We start from the raw sequence: 23,331 nt of genomic DNA, 5'->3' as shown, positions 1-23,331 counted from the left end.
GTGCTATTGTGGTTAACAGTAGTGGAAAGATGTCCGGAAGGTCTGCTACAGCCCTCGATCTGGGACAAGAAGATGCTACGTCATGGCACAGACTGAGTGAACGCAACAGTTAAGGTACCTAAGTGGAGAGAATAAGGAGATATCCTGAGTGATTTGCAGAGGTCTGGTGAATGAGATGCACCATGCTGAAACCTGGTGCTTTGTGATGTCAAAGGTTTAAGGAGGTCACTGTGTTTTTTTGCTGCTTTTAAATGGAATTTACACTTGACCTAGAACTGTGCTCCAGAATCTCAGGTTTGTAATGGGGGGGGGACGACACCAAATCCACTACTTTCCCTGGTTTTGCAACATTGCATTTAAATATCTAGTATTGTAACTTGCAAGTTATCAGAGGGGATGAGATAACACAGAAAAACGTGGACTGCCTCAGAGGCCTGTGGGCTGCAGCCATGGAGGCTGGCTCCCTCCCAGAGGATCCCACACCATGGTTTGGTTGTGTTGGGCAGCTGGCCCATGGCTCTCTGCCTCCATGCACTGGTGGCATGTAAGGGCTTCTGGTTTCTTGGTCTCCTGCTTTTCACAGCAGAGGAGGGACTGGCTTGTGACACGTGCTCCTGCTGGCCTGCTGAATGAGGAGAGAAAGGGCAAGGGAAGGAAAGGAAGAAGGGTGGGAGCCAGAGGTCAGTTTACAGTCAGTGAAATTGGGAAACTAATAAGCATTGTGGGTCAGCATGGGCTGCCTGGAGAGTAGTGATGTAGCAGAAGCCCATGAAGCAAAACCACTGGGCTTGTTGTTTGGTTGGTTTTGTTTGCATTTTTTTTTTTTAATGTAAATTATAACTGGGCATATTCATGCAAAGAACACGTGGGGAAGCAAGGTGTTCCTGTGCTGTAATTCGACTTCTCTGCTGCCTAAAGCCTGGGGAGTCTCTTGAGTACTAGGTGTCAAGAAGAGATACATCAGAAGCACAACTTGCCTGAGCTGGTTTTATCTCTGCATTGTGAGCACTGAAGCATCAGTACAGTGTTCTTGTCTAACTGTGGGACTGGCAGACCTGTGCTCAGCCCTGTCCATGGGTTTCCATGGGTGCAATGTTGGGAAAAATCAATCAGAGCATCTCAGATCCTGTCTGGCAAATGGGGTAGCAGTGTATCACTCTGTTTTACTGGGTCGCTGAGAGAACAGATGCTGTCAACCGTGGCGTGCTCAGGTGCTCAGGGCCAGATGCTTGCTGAAGATAAATGGGAAGGAAAAAAGAGAGCTGGGAAGGAGTCCAGCAGTCTCCAGGTTTTATGATGCTAGAAATGCAGATGCTAGCACGGATACTGCTTCCGGTTCAGCCAACACACCGTGTAACCCACGAGTTCTCCCTTTTGTGGCAGGAGGGAGGTCTGTGCAAAACTGACAGCTATCTCTCCAGCATCCTCCAGCCGGGAGATGCTTTCTCCCGCCTGCTGAGGTCCGGGCGGGGGAGGCTTGGGGCGCTGGGAATGGTAGGTACGGAGGAGCTCGGGCCGGCCGTGAGGTTCTGCCGACCGGGACCGGCGCTGCACGGGGCCACCTTCGCTTTTGTTTCCAGCTCGCGTTTGCGCCTTTGCTGAGCCTCCTAGTTCCCGGGGAGCAGTGGGGAGTCCCGGCGGGCAGGCGAGGGAGCGCCTCGCTGGGGCGGGGGGTGGCCGGGCCGTGCCCAGCCCAGCCGGGCGGGGCGAGGCCGGGCGCGGCGGGGGCGGCCCCGGCTCGCATTAATTACCTTCGGCATTCGGGGCGGCGCTTCCCGCAGCCATCTGGCTGAGCCGGGGGGGGGGGGGCAGCAGGGGGGGAGGGAGGGGGAAGAAGGGGAGGAACACGGGAGAAGAAAGAGAGGAAAAAGGGCTCGGGGAGCACCGCGCCGGCGAGGCAGCGCAGGCACCCGCCGCCGCACGCCTCCACGGGGCTGCTGCTTTTTTATTTCGTTTCATTTTTTTTCTCTCTCTTTTTTTTTTTTTTTTTTTTTTTTTTTCTTTTTTTTTTTTTTTTTTAAAATTTTCCCTCTCCCGTGCGGCCGGCCTCCCCCATTTTGGTTTATGGAGAAAAAGAAAATGGTAACTCAGGTAAGGGTGGCGGGCGGGCCGGGCTCCGGCGGCTGCCTGCCCGGCTTTGTCTGGGCGGGGAGCGGAGTGCCCGGAGCGGTGGGGAGCGGAGCGGGAGGGAGCCCTGCCTCGCCGGACGCCCGCGGTGGGAGCTTTGGGGAAGGGATTCCTGCGGTCCGCCTGCCCGGAGCAACCTCGCAGTGCTCTCTAGAGAGAGCGCTGCGCGACGGACACGGGTTGCCCCTGCTTCGAGTTAGGCTAAACCCGCCTTTGACCGGCCGATCCCGAAGGTGGACGTCTTCCCCGCCGCTTCTCCATCCGGCTGGCGGTCACCGCGGGGCCGGGAAGCCCTTGTAGGTAGCTGTAGGCGTGGGGCTGCCCGTGTCTTCCCGGGGGAAAGCGGCTGACGTTTCCTGAGGAGCGCGCCCAGCTGCCAGGGCCATCGCGCATCCACCGCAAGGGGTTTTCGTCGGACAGTGCTCGCCTTTTAAGGCTACTGTATGCTTTTGGATTTTCAATTTTTTTTTTTTCTTCCCCTGGCATTGGCATATGCAACTCGCCACCGGAGGGAGCGGGCGAAAGAAGGGAGGAGTAGGAGAACGGCATCGTGGAGCTGGAAGCGTTTGGAGTTAGGCATTATATAATGTCCCCGCAGTGCCTTGCAGAGCTGGAAACCTTTGGGGGATATTCCCAAAGGGGATGGAGGAAGGGGCTCTCAGAAAGAACTTTTCTCTTCAAATCTGGGTTTCACAAGTGCTTTTTTTCTGTAAAGCTTTGCAGGTCTATAGAGTGGATGCATACTGCCTTTTTGGCTTTCCTTAGCCCTGACTCAAGCCCCCTTCACTAGCTGCTGCTGAGATCCTGCATGTCCCACTGCAAAGGGCAGCTCTTCCCCTGGCGCCTAACTCAGAATGAATCTGCTGTGAGAAGTGACACCCACTTTGACCCTTTCCCTCTCTCATCTTGCTCTGATTGTCAGTGACTGAAAAATAGGTCTCTGTCCACTCTAGAGGTATCTTCCCAGGATCCCAAGCCCCACCTTCTGCTTCTGCTATTTAGTCCCTTCCATTACAGATTCATTTTTATCTGGACCAAGGCTTTCTGTTTTGAGACAGAAGAGCTCTGCAGAAATCTTGTGGGGCTTTCTGTACCTATATTTAGTTTAGCAAGTGGTGCTGGAAAGCTGTGTCTCTGCAGTCAGGGTCCTTTTGTGTTTTGCTGTGTGCTCAGAGTGTGCCTGGTCAGAAAGAGGTGTGTGCCCCTAAGCTGCAGGTTGATGTGTGCACATTTTGGAGAGTTGTTGCTCTGCACAGCCTTGCGTTGCAATGTGCTCTCAGCCACAGCCGTCATGCTCGGGCCCCATGCCTATGTGGTGCAGAGAGGTGCCTGGGTTGCCAGGACCAAGTGTGTGTTTCCTGTGTGGGTCTGGGACCAAGCACCCTGGAGCACGAGCCTGTTGGCTTGGGGATGTGCAGAGCTGGGAAGGACGAGATTCTACTGGAGTGCTGGCTGAAACAGAGGAGGATATAAACTCATTTAAAGGTTTAGGATATCCTAATAGACTCCAAGGAAATCTGTCTTCCACAGGAGCTCTTAATTTATTGATCTGGGGAAGGACGTATCAAGACTGTGCGTTACTGTATTGTTTGACCTTGAATTATGATTATCTTAAGAGTGTGTACTATTTAGTATAGGTTTTCAGGATTTGTATTGTATATTTACATGCTGAGATGCTGGAGAAGATGCATATTAAAAAAACAGTAGGAGAGGAGAACTCGGACTGTGTGTCGGTTGGGGATCCAGATGAGCGATGGATAGCCCTTGTATGCAGAGTTGAGGAAGACAGCACAGGTGAATTCAATTCTAGCACGGTGCTGCCTTCTCTCAGGGGGCTCATTTGGCTGCTAGGCTGGTCCTTAGTCGTACTTCACTGGAGGTTTGGCCAAGTGTAGGGCTGGAGGAGCGTGGCACATTCAAGACAATATCCTCAACCACGTTATTCTGCAGTGTTATTTAAAGCAGTGGAGCACCATTACTTAAACCTCTGAACTTACTTCCTTGGGGCTCTGTTTCATTTATGAAAAGTAAATATTTTTGGTATTTTAAGCTGGTAATTGCCAGTGTATGAATTCAGCATTGCTACAGTCTTGCTCCCTTTAGTTCAGTCTCTAGGAAACATTGCCTACCTGGTCTGAGTTCTCTTGTATTGTTGGGAGCAAGCCTGCTGTCTTCCTCGGAGATGAGCTTCTGTATAGGCATGACAAGCTGATAGAACAGAATAAATATGAATGTGTGGAGTGACAAGACTAGAAACAGCGATGGAAAGAAATGGGAGATGCTGGGAGGTAGAAACGTGCTTGAAAAAGAGGAAACAAAAATTGCTAATGAGAGTAAGAGCTCAGATTCATTAACAGAAAGTACCTGAGCCTTATCCCCCTTAATCCTAAATCAGTGAAAATGAGTGTTAAACGAGGCCCAGTACATTATGTACTAATTTCAGATAAAAGAGAGAGTCTTCTGTGGATGGGAATTATATGCTAAAAGGCTTTTTCTCTGTGTGGTGCATGGTGAGGTTGCTGGCTTGTGTGGAGCACAAAGCCCTCCCTTTCTTGGACAGCCCAGTGCCTTGCTGGCGTTTTCCTCCAAATCTGTTTCCCATCAGGGCTGGGAGAGGGGGAAGGTGTCGAGCATCTCAGAGAGTGGGGAGGGAGCTGCCGCCTCCTTAAGGGGGTCCCCCCCAGTCCATGTGGCAGCCGGCAGCGCTGAGTGTGTGTGTGCGTGCCTTTGTAATGAATCCAACCCCCCCCCCCCCCCGCCATTGTCTGCTCCCCTCCCTGCTCTCAGTGCTCTCAGCAATGGAACCTTTCACCTGGGCTGCTGCCCGCTGGCGGGCCTTCTTCCAAGATAGGAGGAGGAGGAGGAAGGGCTGCTTGTGGTAATTAAAGCCAGACCTTACAGAACTGCTATTTTCTGACCTCAGCACCCCGTTTTCCTTCTTTATCTGTCTTGAGTTCCCAGCTTTTGATGTGGGTGCAAGCAGAAACATCAGAAGTCTGCTTTTGTGCAGCTGTTGGATCACTAGTCTCCATTTTGTGGCACCATTTGAAGCATCTTTGCTGCCCTGCCTCCCAGCATGCCCCCTCTTGTCCCCCCCAGCACCCCTTGGAGGCTCCAGCCAGCGCCGTTTATCTTGGCACGTGTTTGACTTGCTACACTCTGCCCAGGGCTCGGGGAGGTGATGGCGTTTGTGGCTTTGAGACTAATTTATGTCCTTGTTAAAATGAACCAGCAAGCAGTCTCATTTTTTCCAGAGGTTTTCTTCCCTTTCCCTTCCCCCTTCTATAACCCTTTCCCTCCCAGACCGTGTGTGTAGATGTGTGACAACTTGTGCAGCCAAAAGTTGCTTGCTCAGTCAGTGATTTGTTTTTTTAAATTAAGAAAACCCAACAATTGCAGTGCTCCTTAAATGGAGATCTTATTTAAATCAGAGTAGTGGCTGACTCATTAAAGGCCGCTCTGTCTCCTTTTCTTCCCCTGCCTCATTCCCTTTTCCTTTCTCTACCTCCCATTACAGTAATGGTGTGATAAAACAGATCTTTGTGTTCCATGTTGGGATCATGCAGGGGTGTGTAGTTGGAGGGGGGAGACAGGAGATGGGGTGCCCTGTCAGGACCGCCACCTTGTGCTAGCTAAAAATGTACAATGCATCCCATTACAGGAGACTCCTTTGTTTGAACTGTCTGCAGGGGAGACTGAGTCCCAGAACCGCCTCCCCCTTCCCCTTCCCGTCCCCGTACGACTGCTTTAGGTTCTCTTCCCCTCCAGGCAAGCTGGATGCTGCGGGATTCCCCTGCTCCCTTAAAAGAAAGAATTAAGAAAGAAAAGTTTTAGCTGTGTGTGGTAGAAGGCCCTCTTTTTTCCTCTTGAACTTCTCTTAGGAGCTACTATTATTACCCTGTCCCTTTTCCCTGCTTTGAGGATTGCATGTCCCTTTCCTTTCAGTCCAGTTGTCCTTTCTGCTTGCTCCTTGCTTTGGTGTTATCTTGCAAGCTTGCATGAGCTGTCTGAAGGGAATTGCTCTCTTCTCTGTCCATGGACTTCTGCTCTTCCCCCTTCTTTGCTGCTCCAGGAATGGTGCTTGTTTACATGGTATATGTGCCTATCCCTTAGCTTTTCATTGCCTCCTACTGTATATCATAGGACTTCTCCTTAGTGCTGCAAGACACCATGTCGGCATCAGAGGTTCGTGTGAAAGAAATCCTGTCCGGTCACTTTTTCCAGGAGACTATCCCCTGGGAATGCAAAGATTAATCTGCATCTCATTTTCCCTGATATTAGGACATAGTTGCTTGAGGTGGGGCTATGGGTTGTGTCTGTAACTGTTGTTGTACTTGGAGATTTAATTGCTGGTTGAGAAGGGCTTACTCTTAAGGGCCTAAAAATCAGTGGGGCCAATCAGAACCGGGTGAGGTTTTTTTAGTCTTTTTCTCTTTGCCCCCTGTGCTGAGCACTTTGAGATGCATTGGAGTAGAAGTGAACCACTGCAGGTGCTTGTAGAGCTGCCTTGGGATGGCAGAAGCTGTATTCAGTGTTTCTTAGGCAGGATGGAGAAAAGCAACTTGATACGGCACTGCCATTTCCTTGAGTCCCTGTCCTAGAAATAACCTCGCTGGTCCCTGGTGCATTTCTTCTGCAGGTGACTAGGTGGTTATCCCCGGGAATTGAGAAATGAGGATGCCTAAGTTTGCTGTGATATTTGATTGCCAAGGCTGTGTAAATTTAACATACAGTTTTAATTGTATTTTAAGAACTAGTAATGTATGGAGTATCTAGATCAGTGAAGAGGTTTTAGTAAGCTACCAAAAATTACAGAAGTTCAAGGTTGCAAAGGAGGGAGGCCCTTAAAACCAGCAACACCTTTCCCTCTAGGTTATTAATTCATGATGACTCCATTGCATTTAATTAGTATTGACCAGCCTTCTACTATAAAAATCTAACACCAGTGCAAAAGGGGTCTGCAATGGGTGTCTCTCTGTGTGATGTTTTTTAGACGTGGATTCTGGTCTTACTGACTGCTTCGGGTAAAATGCTCCATGTTCCTGTTTTAGATCCATTTCCAGCAAATGGTGTGTGCAATTGGCTGCCCTTTTGCAATGAGTTCCTTAATGTACGTACCTCCCATTTGCAGAGTCACAGACTTCACTAGCAGGCATTCCTTGGAGGTTTGAGTACCAGGGAGGAGATGGTTAATTTGCCTCAGTCTTCTCACAAATACTGTTTAAAAGGATGTAGTCAGTATTCTTTCTATCAGACATGTTCCCTGGAATCAGAGTAGAGAAATGTTAGTTTTCCTACCAAAAGTATTTTGGTATGCTCCTGTAGAGTCACTTACGATCCTCTGCTCTATAGGATGTTTTTTTACTGGGATGTTGGAGGCTATGCTGTGTCCAGTGAGGGCAGGACATGTATAGGCTGGTTTTGTAGGGTTCATAGAAGCCAGAGCGATTAATGCTCAACTGGAAGCTTTTGGAAAAAATAGTGTATTTTCCCTGCATAAAAGAAAATGGGACAAATACTGTTGAACAATGTGCTTTGCCTAGTACCTGATCTTTTTTTTCTTTGCAAAACTGTTCATTAAGCAATACTATTCTTAAACTGAACTGAGAGTGATGAAGATGGTAATTGGGAGGCATTTCAATTCCAGGGCATTTCTGTGTTTTAAGTCAGGAAAGAAACCTTCATTTGTTCTCTTTATTTCTGTGGCTATTAATGATACGCTTTAATCATGTTTCTATGCTATTTTTTTTTTCCACGAGAAAGAAAAGAAAAAAACAGACAGCCTTCTACCCATCTCCATCAGCTTCAGTGTATGTGGCACTGTGATGACCCCCGCAAGTTATCAGTGGCAGAGTTGGCCATCCCAGATACAACCCACAGACCTCTGCCACTTTGACTGACTATGTAATTAGCTGTCATTTTCTGTGCAGGCCAGCTAGATCAGTGTTTGCTACTTGGTTTTGTATATTGCTGACAGCAGAGGAATGGTGATGTTTTGCATTACTAGGCTCTGGTTTAGGCTTTGGGGGTGTACACTAGTATGCACATTTTCCCCACTCTTCCTTCCCTGTGTGACCTCTCCTGTCTCACCTCTGCCCTCCATCACTGGAGGATGGATGGATGGATGCTGCTTCTTCTTCTCACTCTCTCCGCATGATCCCTGGTCAGTAGCTTGTCCCCTACAAGCCATACCATATCCATACTCTCCCAGTCTCCATTCCTCTCCAGTTATGTGCTCTCCTGTTTTGGCAGACTACTACTTTACCATGATCACTTCAGTTCCTTCTCAGCTGAGTTTTAGAGCTGCTTATTCTTTGCTCCTCTTCCTCCCTGTCCTCACTACAGTCTCCTTGTCATAGGCTTTTTTAACTCTCCACCCACTCCCTTCATTCCTCATTTAGTCTACCTTTTCTGCTCCTACTGCAGTCATACTTGTCTGTTCTATCTCTTTGCTCCCTGTAGCTCCCTGTACTGATAGTGCTCAGGCTTCTTGTCTCAATTTAGTTTTCTCCTGCTGTACTTACAGGATTTTTTTTCTTGGTATTTTTGGATTTGAGATGGGTAACTGCTCCTTGATGTTACATCATCCCTGCAAAGGAGATGGTGCAAAGTACTGGAGATGGATCATTTCCCTCCTGTCAGTGATCTCCAGACCTAGATCTGACATGGCTAGTATCCCCTGTGAAGGTGTGGATGATCTCCAAATGAGAGCATGAAGTCACAGAAAAATGGGGTGCAAGTGGCACTGCCAGCTGCCCTAAAGAACATCTCTCTTTCCTGTTAGAATAAACAATATCTAAACCATTCCTGATGGTGAGTAACCTGCCTTAAAAGCATTTGTAATTCCACTGCTGGCCTTTCTGAGCATTGCTAAGTCTTTCCTAGTGTCTAACACAAAGCTTGTTGCCACCATTTGTTTTTTCTGTGAAGAATATAAAGAATGGATCGGTTCTTTCCTTTTTGGCAGGTTTTGCATACTGTTACTTCTTTCTTTTTTATCTTTTAGCCTTTTTTGACCATTGCATGTAGCTTTACTGAGAGATTTAGTTGATTAAATGTAAGGCAGGCACTCTAATTTTCCATACTTTTGTTATAATGTTGGTCAGATCTTGGTGACTAAATATAGATTCCTGAAATGCAAATTTTTCTGTTAAGTAAGTTGTTCTCTTAGACTTTTCAAAGTGTGTGTGGCGGTTTCCTCCTTCCTTAATCATAAACAAGACAAAATATTCCCCCTGCTTTTTTCTCGGGTTGGATTGCTATGGCTTACTCCAAAATCAATTACAGATAGCATGAAAAAAATTCAATTTGAATGGTATCTTGGAATTTTAGCAACTGAAAAGTGGGTCCTGCAGTGGGAAGTAGCCAGCCTGGCTCTACCAGCTCTGCCTGTAATGGAGATTTTTACCCTGGGTTGTCTCTAAATACCTAACTGGAATTGCACTCCAAGTAGCCTGTAATCTGAGGGTGCATGGATACACCAAAAATGTCCAAGTAATTGCAAGGGTAATCTTTGTAGCTTCTGAAGTCTGCCCTCAGGCTGGAAGTCTTGAGTATGGTTAAAACCCTCTGAACTGTCCTCTGGTTATCCTGCTTAAAATTCATAGTTTCTGCAGTTGTGGTCCTGTGGAGTTTAGGATTTCTGTGTGCTGTGTATAAGTCCTGGTCTCCATGAGTTATCTAACTTGGAGGGCATATTTGACTTTCAGATAATTGCTTTTGATTAGCCAAGATGTAGATAATCAGAGTTTGACCTACGCAGTGCATAGACCATCATTCACCTATCAGGTCTCACTGAAGCTCTTTATCTAGGCCTATGCTCTCCCTCCAGTCTTAATCGCAAAACCTGCTTTAAATTACTTTAAAAGATTGATTTAAAAATGCCTTGGAGAGGGGTTTGGATTTCTTAGATAGTACTAGTCCTCTTTTGTCTAGTGTACCCTCTGTGAAGAATGAAACCATTAATTTGATTTGTTGTTCTTTGTAGCTTTTCTCATTTTTGGTATGGCATCATATGAAAGGAGGTTATCAAAACTGAACAATTATGCAAAGTACTTAGGAATATTAGAGAGCAGGAGTAGGAAAGGCTTGTTTTTCAATGCATGTCCCTTCCTGTCCCTTATAAAATGTGGTTGAGATAAATAGGGCAGCAAGGGAAAGGACTTCAGTTTCAACAGGCATAGTTTTAAATCTGTCTAAACATAAAAAGGATCCTTCCAGCCTGAATCAGGAGGTATAGGAGGAACAGCATGTTAATTGGGTAAAATTAGTGAATTTGTCAATTTGTTGACTGTTAGTTGACCATAAGACATTGTGCTGTGTTAGCTTTGCTTAGTGCTCAAATATTTAATGCAGATTCATTTCCTTGAAGTTTCCCTTTTGCTTTTCTTTGTGTGTGATGCTGTTTAATGTTAATGTGTTAGTATTGCAGATCCTTTCTCAGGTCTGTTTCCGCTGCATTCCAGGATGAAGCATTCTGTCTTGAAGCAGTGGGAAAGGGATGAAAAGTAGTTCTAGGAGTCCCTTTCATGTGAGTTTGGTTGGGGAGGTGTTAATACTTTTTCGGAGTTGCAGTAGACTGTGTGTTGGAGCCGATCTGTGGTGAAGAGTGTAGTGTGGTGAGATAGAGGAATGAGGAAGGTGGTGACTGAAGGCTGTGGTGAGAACTTTGGACAGTTCCTTGCTCCATGTATCCTTCACAGGGACATGGGTGACAGACTGTGAATACACTGTGTGACTGACGAGGTGGTGTAGTCAAGGCGGGGCTGACTCTCTTGGTGGCAGAAAGAATTTAGGTCATCCAAAGCCAGTTGCAAACCTTCATCCTACGAGAATTTTTCTGAGGGACACTAGGTCTTCAAAGCCTCTTTTGATCAAAATGCTGCAAAGGGTGTGAGAGTGAATTTATCTGGGAACATGGATTTCTGGAGGGTGGAAAAATACTGTGGAGATCTCAGTGCTTCATCAGAAAGTGAGACTTCTGAATACTTTGTCTTATTCAATAAGATGAATCTAAATTGGGTTTAAGCAGATTAAAGATCCATGATCCATGTTCTCCATCAAGTCTGAAATTGTAGCTTTGAGCAACCCAATGGTGACTTAGGCCCTAGACAAAATGAAGGTCTTCTAACAAGCCCTGCTGTGAGGAAGTGAGAAAGATGGTGACTTTATTGTCCCTTTCAGCTCAACTGTGATTTCTCAGGAACATTTTTTTGTTTTTTGCTAGGAGTACTCTTAATTGATTTTGACAGTGAGCTGCAGGAGTTACTGCCAGTGTTGCACAGAAGTCAAGAGAAAGCTGCACTGAAGGCTCCAGACCCAAGCGTCTCTGAGCGTGTTCAGATCCTTTCCTGCCTGGTCCTGCTACCTGCCGGCTCCAAGCCTCCCTGCCTGATGAGTGGCTTGGGGTCATGCTTGGCAGCTGACATGGCCAAGAACACATCTCCCAGCCAGGCCTCTGCTTAAAGCAGAAGTGTATAGAAAGCCAATGGCCTTTTTTTCCTGTGTGTGGGTAGGAAACTTTGAGCTGTGTTATTTGTAACACAGAGAAGAATAGCTAGAACTGAGTAATAGGAATTTCCTAATGTTTTGGAGGAGCATAGAGGAAGATAAATTTCATGCTTCTAGGGCATTTGTGGAGGGCTGTAGTGGCTTTCAAAAGTGTAGTAGGCCTCTAGGTTAGCTGTGAGTCTCTGTGTGTCACTCTACAATTATTGAGATCGACTTTGGCCTAAATCTAGGAGAAAAGAATCTGGTGGCAGGAAAGAACCACGTTTGATTGACATGGCTTAAATGCAGGGTTGTGATGAGCCTCCTGGCTGCTATTCAGACAATCCTAGCAGAAGAGTGTTCCTGTAGCCAATCATAAAACCTTAAAATCATAGAATGATTTGGGTTGGAAGGGATCTTTAAAGGTTATCTAGTTCAACTCCTCTGAAATGAGCAGGGACATCTTCAAGAATTCAGCTGTGAAGTGGTTCGGGAATTGCCTTCAGCTGTGTCTGTCCCAAATTTCCGCCAGGGAATTACTGTGCCTATGTGAGCTGCTCCTGTGCCCTCATGTGAGGTCAGCTGTGTTAGAAGTTAACTCTTGCAGAAGTGCATGGAGATGAGTCTGTTGATTAGGTGTGATGTTGGTGGTACCCAGCAGAAGCAGAGCACAAAACCTTTTCCTTTGTGGTCAACCATGGCTGTAAAAATAGAGGTGGTCCTTGTGCCCTGTTGTGCCAAGTACTGTGATACTGAAAAGGCTTTATGTCCTAGACATGCAAGAGAAAGTAAAAGAGCAATTTTCATCGTAAAGAGTTTAAAGGAAGTTTTTCAGATCTATTAGTCTTCCTGTGAATCATCTTGTGGATGTTGAAGGCCTGATAATCAAGGACACTTCTGTTAACAATGTATTGGCTGCTGTGGGCTACTACTCATGCTATTGTTGGTCACTTTTGAACGTAAACACTATCTAAAAATTTAATAGGACAGAAATGAAGCTCAGTTTGTAATGATGGGAAGTTCAGATCCCATCAAATGAGGTAGAGTTAGAACCAAGTGTTGATGTCTCATGCTGAAGAGCATTTCTCAGGTTTGTCAGTGATGTCTGTGGGCTGTGCTGGCCCATCTAGGGGCTGGACCGTGGAGCCCATACAGCAAGCTGGGTCTCTGAATTCCCAAACTTAGTGTGTTGGGTTGCAGACAGGAATCTATTTTCAAAGAGCATCTTTGTAGGACAAAGCAACTGCGTGTCTGTCTATTCCATGCAGTAGCTGCAGACTGCGGAGAAATTATTCTGGTTCCTTATGTCCTCATTGCTTTGCATTGAAAATTCTACATCTTAAAAAGAACAAATCACTTCTGCTTTCTTCTGGTTTTAGTTAATTGGGCTAGTTCTTAATAGGTTGAGGATTATCGTCTGGACCACTTACATACTTGTGCTACAGGATCTCCTTCCTCCCTCACCTCAGTGTTACATGTTTTGCACATTGTATCTCTTAAAAGAGGTGGTAGCGCCTTTGAAAGTTAGAAGATAGGGTAGAGTCTGGTCAAATCTCGTGGTGTTTTAGGTCAGCTGTCAGTGATAGTAACCTGATCTATGGCAAATCTTTCCCTCCCTCTCCCCAGGGTGCCTGCTCAGTCCTTTGCATGCCAGTGAAGCTGATATGATCCAAATTAACTTTTTCATCTGTTTGCATTTATTCTCTGAGTCATGAGAGGTCCTCAGGAGCCATGGAATTAAATGTTGTTTTCCTTTCTAACACTTTTTGTATGGTATCAAAAATGTATTTTTTTTATTCTTTCATGGGATCAGATGCTGTTTTTTTTCCATGTTAACATGCTGCTGGGTATGCAACGCATCATGGGAATAACACGGAGCTGCACAGTCAGCAGAGGAGTGCTCATTATTTTCATGTCTGCTGTAAAATGGTGGCTCCTGGTCTAAATTACTTGGTGAGGTAATTGCTCATCTTCCAAGATATTTTCCTTTCTCTGTGTATGAGGTCTTTTAATAAGATAGGAAAGTACAGGATGTTTTTTGGGCCACGTTGCATCTGACTTCTGATTGGATCCTTTAGTTTCAGTGATATATGAAGGACAGCTGGCGTGGTAGTTAGAAGCAGAGATGTAAAATCCCAGGACTCACCGCTGGCAAAGCAGCAGGATTGTTGTCAGTCTCTGAATTACACTGCTGTAACTGCTGTTTTACGCTTTTAATGTAAACAGCATCTTTTTGGTGGTGCGGCTGATGGCCAGTCTTGACCAAGGGATGGATGCTGCTGCTCTTTAAGGAGCAGAGGGGACAGAGGGTGGGGGCAGGCAATTGATCTACCTATTCAATAGGCAGGTGCTCTTCCTTGAAATGCTGTCTGGAAAGAGGTTTTGCTCTTTGATGGTTCAATATTTCACTTTGGAGCCATTTCGTGCCACAGAGCAGGAGGATGGGAGAGAATTTTGTTAATATGAAACTGGCCATCCCAAGAAGGCTGTCCAGCACTTGGGGGATGCATTGGACTGTTCCCTTGGCTATATGAGGACCAGGGAGGAAATAGCAGGAGCTCTGCTTTGCAGTAGAAAACTCACTCTGAGTGTGCTGCAGGGCCCTTCCTGTGCATAGCAAAGACCTGGCTGTTCTCCTTCCAAGGTCTAAAAGCAGCTGAAATGAGACTGCAGGGGAATTAAGCAGTTTAATCCAAGACTGCATCTGCAGACCTTGCTGAATTGTCGCATACCCTTGCATGCTCCCTGCTGTGCCCTAGCCATTGACAGGCCTGAGCCATTTGGTGCCCAGCTTGTACCTTGAGATGGGCCAGGATCCAGGTATGAAGAGTGTCTTCTAATGCAGTCCAAGAGGCACCTTTGACAGCATGTGAGACGTTGTGATTACGGTTTAGTTACCATCATCTTTTAAACAATGGTCTGTGGGTGCCAGTAAAGGCAGAGATTACTCTCTTTCTGTATACTCTTAATTAAAGCTTTTACCTGGAAAGGAGATGCCATGGTGCAGCTCACTTAGCCAGAGCAGACTAACTTGTGTCTGTCATTCAGGATAACCCTTTGGCTGCTGTTTGTGAAGGTGTCTTTTTGGCTTCCTTTCACTCAGAGTAGGTGTATTTGTTCTCTGAAGCCTTCTCCATATACTCTGTGAGCAGCAAATATCTTAGGTCTTTTGAATCCAGGTAGATATGCAGTGCAAGCTGCTACAAAAGATAATTTCTGAGTCTGGTTGCAGGTTTCATCACCCTGTAAATTTCATCCTGAATAAATGTCTTTATATATGATTTCGATTTTCTGCAGAGTATTAGTTACCCCCTGAAATTATCTTTAAAATCCAAGAAGTTTAGAGGTGAGAGCATAGCTAAAGTCCTACTTAAAAACCCCAAGCTTTTATCACTGTCAGAGTCATAATAGCCCCCAGTACATGAGTGACAAGCAGGTGATAGCTGAGTAAATGAATGGGTTTTCTGTTACGTCCTAAACTTGATTTCTAGCTGATTTTATTTCTGCCAGTGCTGGCCAAGCTGTGTACATCTGTTAGCATCCCACTGAGAGGCCAGTGAAGCTGCTCACACCCAAGAAATGCCTGAATAAATGCACTGCTGAAATTAAGGGAGGGAGCTGTGGGGAGTAAAGACAGATTGTCACATACTGTTTCTTGACCAGGTGCTGGTTGAGCTTTGGGTTTGGTGATCTTAGGCTTTTTTGTCTTTTAATGTGCAGTATTAAAAGATTTAAGACCCTGTGGGGCTTTCAAGCAAATTATTTTCTTCCTGAGGATGAGCACCCAAGAGGCAGAAGCCCCAGGAGAGGTGAAAGTAAAGCATGAGCTAACTGTGTTCTGCACCTCTGTGGAAAGCAGAGCACCTTGTTACTTTTTTCACAGGTGTTTTTGCTTGTTTGGAAAGTAACCGGAGCTGTGTTCATGAATATTTGAGGTTGTCAGGTGCCTGTTGAGGGCTGGAGGAAAGTGGAGCCAGGGAAGGGCAGGCTGTGTGGGAGCCAGAGGGGCAGAACAAGGAGCGGGCCCTGGCCCTGTGTGGTTGTCTCATCTGTCTTATGGTAGTAGACTTCTTATTGGGATGAATGTGCTTTGAAATATTTATTGCCCTGTTTAAATATTCATTGCTGCAAAGGCAGTGCAGCCTGATGGCAGCAGTGGAGCCTCAAGGGACAAGGGCCACAGCAGTCCCTGGCATTTCCTTTCAGTAATATGATAAAAATATATGTATAAAAAAAAATAATCGGGCATTCCCCCACTGCAAGATTGACAGGAGCACTCAGGCATATGTCCCAGTGTTTCCTCTTTGTGCCAGAGACTTGTATTTGCTCTCAGGCTCATATGCTGGGGTGCTGCTCTTGGTTGCCGGATGCTAATGCTTTTTTTTTTTTTCAGGCCTGTATCCTGGAGTGAGTGGCTTTGTTTAGCCTGACACTGTGAGTGTGAAAGGGGATGTACAGAAGGGCAAACCGACTGGCTTAAAAGGGTTTAAGTTTTGCATAGTCTGTGTTTTTGTCTTTCTTGTAGGTGTGCAAGGAGGGAGGAAGAAAGAGGACCTTTAATGCACTTGGCTGTGGGAAGGTGGGGATATGCTGAGAATTATGGAGGGGTAAACTTCTCAGGAACTCATGCAGTAATATATTAAGGGAGCTGCAGATGCTGACAGACATGCCCTGACATGAGATGCTCTTCTATCAATTTAGCTTTTAAGGTTTATTGATTTAGCTTCAGTAAAATAGAGCAGTTTAAAAGTAGGACTGCCAATGGTATGCAGTAGTTTAATGTGAATATTTTGCAAGTTGCTACTGTTAAACCAGCACATGCTTTATGTGTCCCAGAGCATTGACATGGTGGTGGCAAGGGAGAGCAACATGTTTCCAATGGTGCTGCTGAGTGTGGGGGCTGCAGGAGCTGCTTTAGTGATACCCAGCCCAGGAAGAGGCACTTGAAAGGTGGTCAGATGTGCTGCTGACCTCGAGCTTTACCTATGAGCAGTGCAGGTGACTTATGCAGGGAAGAAGTCTATACTGGTTTGTGGTTACAGCAGGAATGTGGTAAACATACATTAGCTGGAAGGCCTGGGAAAAAGAGGCTTTAAAAGGATTTTGTAACAATGGGAAAATCTTTTCTGAGATACTTGACAAGTTCACTGTGTACGAATCAGCTTTATGCTGGCTTACGTGGGGATGCCCTATAAGTTAAGTACAAGTGAAGTAGGTAGTGGCAATAGCGTATGCTAAATGTCCATGCAGCCTCTTGTTCTGCAATGAAGTGGCTTTCAGGTGCATTTCGAAGTTGCGCTTAATGTTGCGCTTATCTGTGGGCTGCTGTGAGAAGAGCAGTCCCCCTCGTCTCTGTGCCCTGGCCATATGCTCAGCCTTCTCACCACTTTGGGCATTGTGCTTAAGCAGATATAAAGCGGGACAATTGAGTTTATGTCCAAACAGATGACTATTGTTTGGATTAATTTTCTGGCAGTGGCTGTGGCGTGACTGGATGTCACAACAGCCGGGGAGGGGAAGTGCAGCCCCCGATTCTGGGGCTGGTTGGGAGTTTGTCATATTAGGTGGTACACAAAACTGCACCTATACTTTTCAATAGCTTGTTCCTCTCCATGAGGTAAGGTCATTATGCTTATAAGGGTGTATGCTGCTTCGTTTAATCAGCTTTAATTTATGTGCATTGACTTCCACCAGCTCTTGTTAGCTTTCCAGGATATTGTCCTATAGGTCTGGCTTTAGATTCTTTTCTGGCTATACCTGCGCTGTAGTCCATTATGTCTCACTCAGGTACCTCTGTTTTGGATGACATAATGTTTTCAGCACAAAGACAGGAAAAGATGGAAAAGACTGTGTCTTTCTCACTGGCTGACTTAATGACTGTCATTTAGAAATCAGTAAACAAAATGAAATGGAGTCTTTTACCAGAGCTGAATTTATTAGACTCAGCTTTTGGCTATTGGTTTTCTTGATTACTTTTTAAATTAGATTAAATATGATTAGCATCTACTTTATTTTCCTCATAATTAATATATTTTAATAAAATAATCAGTTGTCTTTTTTTTTAATGATGAGCAAAATAAATTGGGCTTTTCAAGATTTTCAGTGTGCAGCCATGTGGCTTTTTCCAATCTTGGGGTCATTTCTGTAGCTCTTTCATGTTCCCTTTTGAATTTTTAATTCCATTTTTAAAATTTGCATATTGAATCATATACCTTATTGTTCATCTGGCTAAGGCCACATACCCAAGTAGCGATGCTTCCCACACCCTCAGGTTGGTAATATACCTGAAAGCTGTAGTCACTCTCTGTACCACGCTGCAGGACTAGTGAGTTGCTTCTCTATGACTCTGCTCCTTTCCAGAACCTCTGCTTTCCAGGACACAGTGGAGGCTTCTTTGAAAATGGAAAGCTACATTTGGAACAAATGACTAGCAAGAGATAGGAGAATGCTGGAATGGAAAGTAACTGTGGGAAGAAATCTGTGTTTTTAAACCGTCAAATTTCTGTGCTTAAACGTGTGCCAAGTCAGTCACAGACTTCCTCCACCCTGCACCCTGTGAGCAGCTTGAAATAATGTTGCTGTGTGACTGAGTCCTGGTACTCGAGTCACAGATGGGTCCTGTTTGCCTCATCTCATCTCCCGTCTTCTGTACTGAATTCTGAGTGTACCGATGATAGGCCAGTGGCAATGAAAATATGACAGGTCTGAGACGTTTAGCTGCTTGCATGAAAAAAACCCCAGAGCTTCAAGAGGAGCTCTGGTTTTGTGTTTAAGTATGCTGCATGCGTCTCGTTCTCCACCTTTGCTTCAGTCACGTCCGAACATGCGGCTCCTTGCTATGGTTTCTGCCAGCTCTGCAGTTCTTTCCAAGGCATTCAGCGCTCTCCAATTGATTCCAGATGTGTTCTCCCCTTCCCGGTGCTTTCTCCCTTCTTCCTCCTGCTCTGGCAGCAGAGTCAGGGCTGCTTTTTTTTCCTGTGTGATGCTGGAGTTAGTGCTGGCAGGTGGGAAGACTTCCCTGCTCTCCACTGAAATCTGGGGAATTGAAGGGGCCAGTATAAGTGAAGCTGCCTGACAGGGTTTTGAGGTTTGTCCTTCCTCCAGGAGCCAAGTCAGCTCAGAGTAGCCCCTCTGCACAGTTCAGTACTTCCTTCAGCTCATTGCCTTCACAGCAGGGGAGAGAAGGACAGGAAAGCCTGATATGAAAAGTGATCTTCAAAATCACTATAGTGATTTTCTCTCTATGTTTCCAGTGCTGTTCTAGCACTGGAAATACAGAGAGATCTGGAAGACTCTGTTCCAGGTAGCTGTGTCACATAGCGAGGGCTTTGAGAAATCCTTGTCACTGAAGTAGATACAAATCTTTCTAAGGGGCTGAGTGAGCTTCATGAGGATTTAAACATTCAGGAAAGCCATCTGAATTCTTGAGGTATAACTCTCCACACTCTGTGAGAATTCGGTGATGTACTTGCAGATGCAGAGCAATAGTCCATTTGCAGAGCAGAGATGTCATGAAAAATTGCTTTTATGTCCAGTTAGGTCCTTGATTGGGGTTGGAGAAGCAGATACTGGTTTTCTAAAATATGTCAGCTGGAGGGTTACCCTCTCCCTTGAAACAAAGCTGTTTGAAGTGAGCAACCTGATGGCAGAATTAACTGAGGAGACAGTAACTGTGACTCTTATCTTGCCAGCCTGGTCAAGAAATACCATGCGACCAGGTGGTATTTTCTTCCCTGTTATATTTCCATATCCTGTAGCCCTTCTTTTTCTAAGGAGCACTGGGAACCACTGGTTAGCTGTCCGGAGTAAGGCAGAGAGCCAGCACAGGCAGGTCCTCTGTGCCATCTAAAGTATCACATAGTGCCCAGGGACCTCTCCTGAAAAGCAGTTACCCATTCCTTCCCCACCCCTGGCCTCTGGTTTCTGCTGCTTCCCTGAGAGAGGATCCGTAGTCATGCAATGGAGAGTGTGATTGGGTTGCTAATCTGCTGAATGGCTGACGGCAGCTAGCTTGGATTAAACATATGTGGCACATCTGCAGCACACTGTTCCTTAGCTGTGACTCATTTCAGTTCTGGTCCCAGAGAAGGAACTTAGCCCTCTTTGCCTGACAGAGGAGTAATTCCTTTGTGTGGGACATGCTTCTGCTGCCCCGGGTCCCTGCTGGATTAATGGATTCATAGTATTTTGAGACATTGTTTTCATGTTGATTTGTTGAAAGTTAGTCATCTTATGGAAATCTTTTTTTTCCCCAAGAATATTTGACTGTGAATGTTAAGTGGAAAGTAGTCAGTTGGAATGTTGCAGAGCTGGGAATAACACAACCAGGGTAGGTGCTAAAGGACCAATCTGGACCCAAAAATTGAGCCTGAGCTTTTCTCTTAATTGCTGGCTTTGTTGCTGAGGATATATCTGTCCTGGTGACTTCTTCCTTTGTTCTCCACCCTTAACCCCTTCTCCCCAGTAATTCTCAGAGGTAGTTAAATTCCTAATATGGAATGCAAACAGATGTTGGGACCCTGATGTCTCTCGAAGCACAATTCTCTCTAATCAACCCCAGAGAGCATGAATGGATTGAAAGCATTTGTTGGGATGCCTTTGTGCCAGTAACATTTAACTTTTTTTTTTTTTTTCCTCTCCTGAGTGGAGGATAATGTAGATTTCAGGAGCAGAAACCAGTGCTTTTTAAAATGTGAAAGGTGTGTTTCAGGTTGGTAAGTAGATGTGGCCCTGGCTTTATTAATGTTGTATAACTCTAAGCTTTGGCTGTATCCAACGGGAAGCCTCTTTGCAGGTTGCCCGAGGACATCTTAGCAAATGTGCACGCATTCAGCACTGAGAGCTTGTGTTAGTGCATGGGGTAGAGCAAAAGTTGGCCATTACTGGAAGTGATGATAGCGTGGGGATGAGTGAGTGCTTCCTGTGTATAACAGTAAGATAAGACTATGGCTGTCTTTCATCCTTCCCTACAAAAGGGGGGCTTGAACTTCTTTTCCATCAAGTTCTTAAATGCATTTGAAAAAAAAAAAAAGGCCAGCTGTTTTACTTTATGGCACCCTTTTTGGTGGCCTGGAATGATAGTGTATTGGAAGGTAAAGTTGTTCTTCCCTTGCTTTACGTATCTAGAAAGGGCAAGATTAGATAATCTAGTGTAAGCTACCACCAGGAAGTTGAAGGAGACATGCCTTTAAATGGTTAGCTAGGTGCAAGTGTGAGTGCAGGCCTCTCTTTTTATATTTTTTTTTAACTGGTGCAAGATTAGCTTATTGAGACTTAACCCACTGCAAAAGGCATTTCCTGAGTGATTACGTCCGATTTAAATTTTAAAAAGTGTACCCATGAACTTAACTTCCTCTTATTTTAACAAACCCACCATAAAATTCCAGCAGATGCTTCCAGAACTACCTAGATTTAGAGTTTACCTTTGGGAGGATTCAGGAGGAATTGCTCTCATACCCATGACAGTAGAGTCAAAAATCCAGCATCCTTTTCTATCACCATAGTGTGTCATAGATCAAATGAAGATCAAGCTCCAGACGTGCAGATGAAATACTGAACTTCTTGTTACTGTGATCCTCTTCAAGGTGCTTTTATGATCAACCCACACCAAGAAAGCATGTTGATTTTGTCAGTCTGTGTCCCAGACACACAGGCATGTCAGTCTTGCTCTCTGGAGTTACAGAAATGCCTTTGTAGTGTGGAGAGTAGGTGTCAGGTTAGGGTCACATACCCCTCTGAATCCAGGAACGCGTTTGTACAAAGATGAAGGATATGAGATGGTTATAGCCTTTGTATATATCCTTTTCACCCGCAGATTTCTTTTCTGTAGGCATTTTACCCACTCTTCCCATTCAGAAGCTAATCTGTAATGAAATGGCCACAATGGAGAAAGTGTTATTGCTGCATTTTGGGATAGAGAGCTTGTAGTGTGTTTGTGGGCACCTGCAGGGTTGCAATGGCCAAGTCACTGTTTTGGGGTGTCTGGAGTGTTGGAAAGCCATGACTTCATCATTCTGTACATCCCTTCGTCTTGTGTTTGAGTATCTCCATGGACCTAAAGAGCAAAAGCACAGTTTTAAAAACCCAGGCTTAGGTTCCCTGTGTTGTGAGAGCCACCAGTGTGGAGTGGAATTTGTCTTTGGTGTAATGAATGCCCCAGCCTGAGTGTTTTTTCTGCAACGCATAATGCTGGAGTTCCTGGTGGGTGTGGGGACCATCACTCACCCTGCTTTGTATCCGTTCCAATTTGCGAAGAAAGTGCTTGTTGATACGTTTGTTATCAGCGGACCGATTGTGGGATTGCCTGTGGAGAGGGTTAATGTATGCTGGAGGCTGTGGCTCCCTGGCAGCCTGAGCTCATCCAAGTGCTTGTGCCCATGGCCCTTCCCTCCCCAGCTTCTCCACCCCCTGTCCTTTCTGGCTCTGGTTCTCCTCCAGCTCCTTGCCAAGCTGTTTCAGTGCTCTTAACTGGGAACAAAACTAACCTGGCAATAAAAAGTGAGTAATTTTTTTTTTTTCTGGGATATGTGCTGAAAGGGCTCAGTGGTGGGCAGCTGGCAGGGGAGAGGTGGCAGGAGTGCACCGCTGGAGGTGAGATGGTGGCAGCTCCAACCAGAGCCCCTCTGAAGCTGCAGCTGAGAACTGGGAAGGGACATATTTGGAAGGGGCTGGGAAAGAGACCCTGCTGCAGCAGCTTTTTTATTGATCTCTGAGAAGGGGAGGGGGGGAAAACACAGCCCATTATTAATTAATTAATTATTCTCACACGTCTAAGCAGCAGCCCTTTCTCTCCTGTCTGTGTACAGCCAGGGAGCAGTGCTTTGCACGTGTGATGTTTGCATCCCTGACAGGAGGCTGTGACCTGGGTTCTAGGAGGGACAGCACAGTCCCTGCATTCCCCTCACTCAGAAAGATCCTTTTCTTACAGAGAGCTGAGGGTGTGCAGCGGCTCCAGGTTTCTGCCAGGCTCTTCAGATCCCAGCTCCAAACATTTTTGCTGTTTACAGAAGGGATTAGGTTAGTGCAGAGAGCAAACAGTTGTAGCCTGCAACTCTGGTCTTCACAAACAGGTTCATTGCCTCTGTTAGCTGCAAGTCAGTTGCTTCAAGGATTCATAAAATTAGTTCAGTGAAGACATATGTATTAGAAACCCCATTCCACTAATAGGCTTACACTCACATCTATCCCAGTGATTTGGGGGTTAGCAGAGTTCAAAGGCATTTTTAAGAGATTGTTTGATGTTTATATGCCGTACCATTTCCCTGCACCTTTCTGTGGTGCTGATGATTCACAGTAGGGTTATGGATAGCACAGACTAGTTACCTTGTGGCAGTTTGCTGCATCTGTACAGAAATTGTACTGGTTTAGCTTTACCAGGAGTATAATTTTTATTAGGCTTTACTGTCTATGCATATTATGGCATAACAATACAGAAGAGATCTGGAGCTGCATTGCTATAAGGCTCCTTTTATATCCCTCTACTTGCATGCATTTCTCTAATGAGGAAAACAAAACGACTTCTTCACAGAACAGACTGATCTTTGACAGATTTATGGAAGCAGGAGGCCTTTGTGTGCATTTCTGGTGTTTGCTCTTGGCGCTCCAGTGCCGTGATCTTGGATCACCACCTGCTGTCTGCTGAAAGAATTCATCCTGTGTCACATTTGCTGAACCACGTTGCTTCTTGTTGAGTTGTTGTCCCCAGCTCCCACCCTT

The 23,331-nt window shown here is 45.7% G+C and overlaps 1 protein-coding gene across 14 annotated transcripts in view; it reads left to right on the top strand.

Moving 5' to 3' along the window:
• RBFOX2 (RNA binding fox-1 homolog 2) overlaps positions 1 to 23,331 on the top strand; it is a 171,299-nt gene that overhangs the window by 82,912 nt on the left and 65,056 nt on the right. Inside the window, exon 1 of one of the 14 annotated variants that reach the window (XM_066184024.1) lies at positions 1,989 to 2,091. The exons of 12 other annotated variants lie outside the window; for them this stretch is intronic. In XM_066184024.1, coding sequence (XP_066040121.1) covers positions 2,065 to 2,091 — 27 coding nt within the window. In that variant the 5' untranslated portion in view covers positions 1,989 to 2,064. Of the gene's footprint in view, positions 1 to 1,988; positions 2,092 to 23,331 lie in introns of those variants that run through there. One more of the 14 variants, XM_066184025.1, reaches the window with a different exon arrangement.

The sequence above is a fragment of the Chamaea fasciata genome, unplaced genomic scaffold (assembly GCF_029207755.1).
Source record: "Chamaea fasciata isolate MVZ Bird 193981 ecotype frontalis unplaced genomic scaffold, bChaFas1.0.hap1 SCAF_5, whole genome shotgun sequence".
NCBI classification, from domain to species: Eukaryota; Metazoa; Chordata; class Aves; order Passeriformes; family Sylviidae; genus Chamaea; species Chamaea fasciata.
This window is presented reverse-complemented; position numbering and strand designations above follow the sequence as displayed.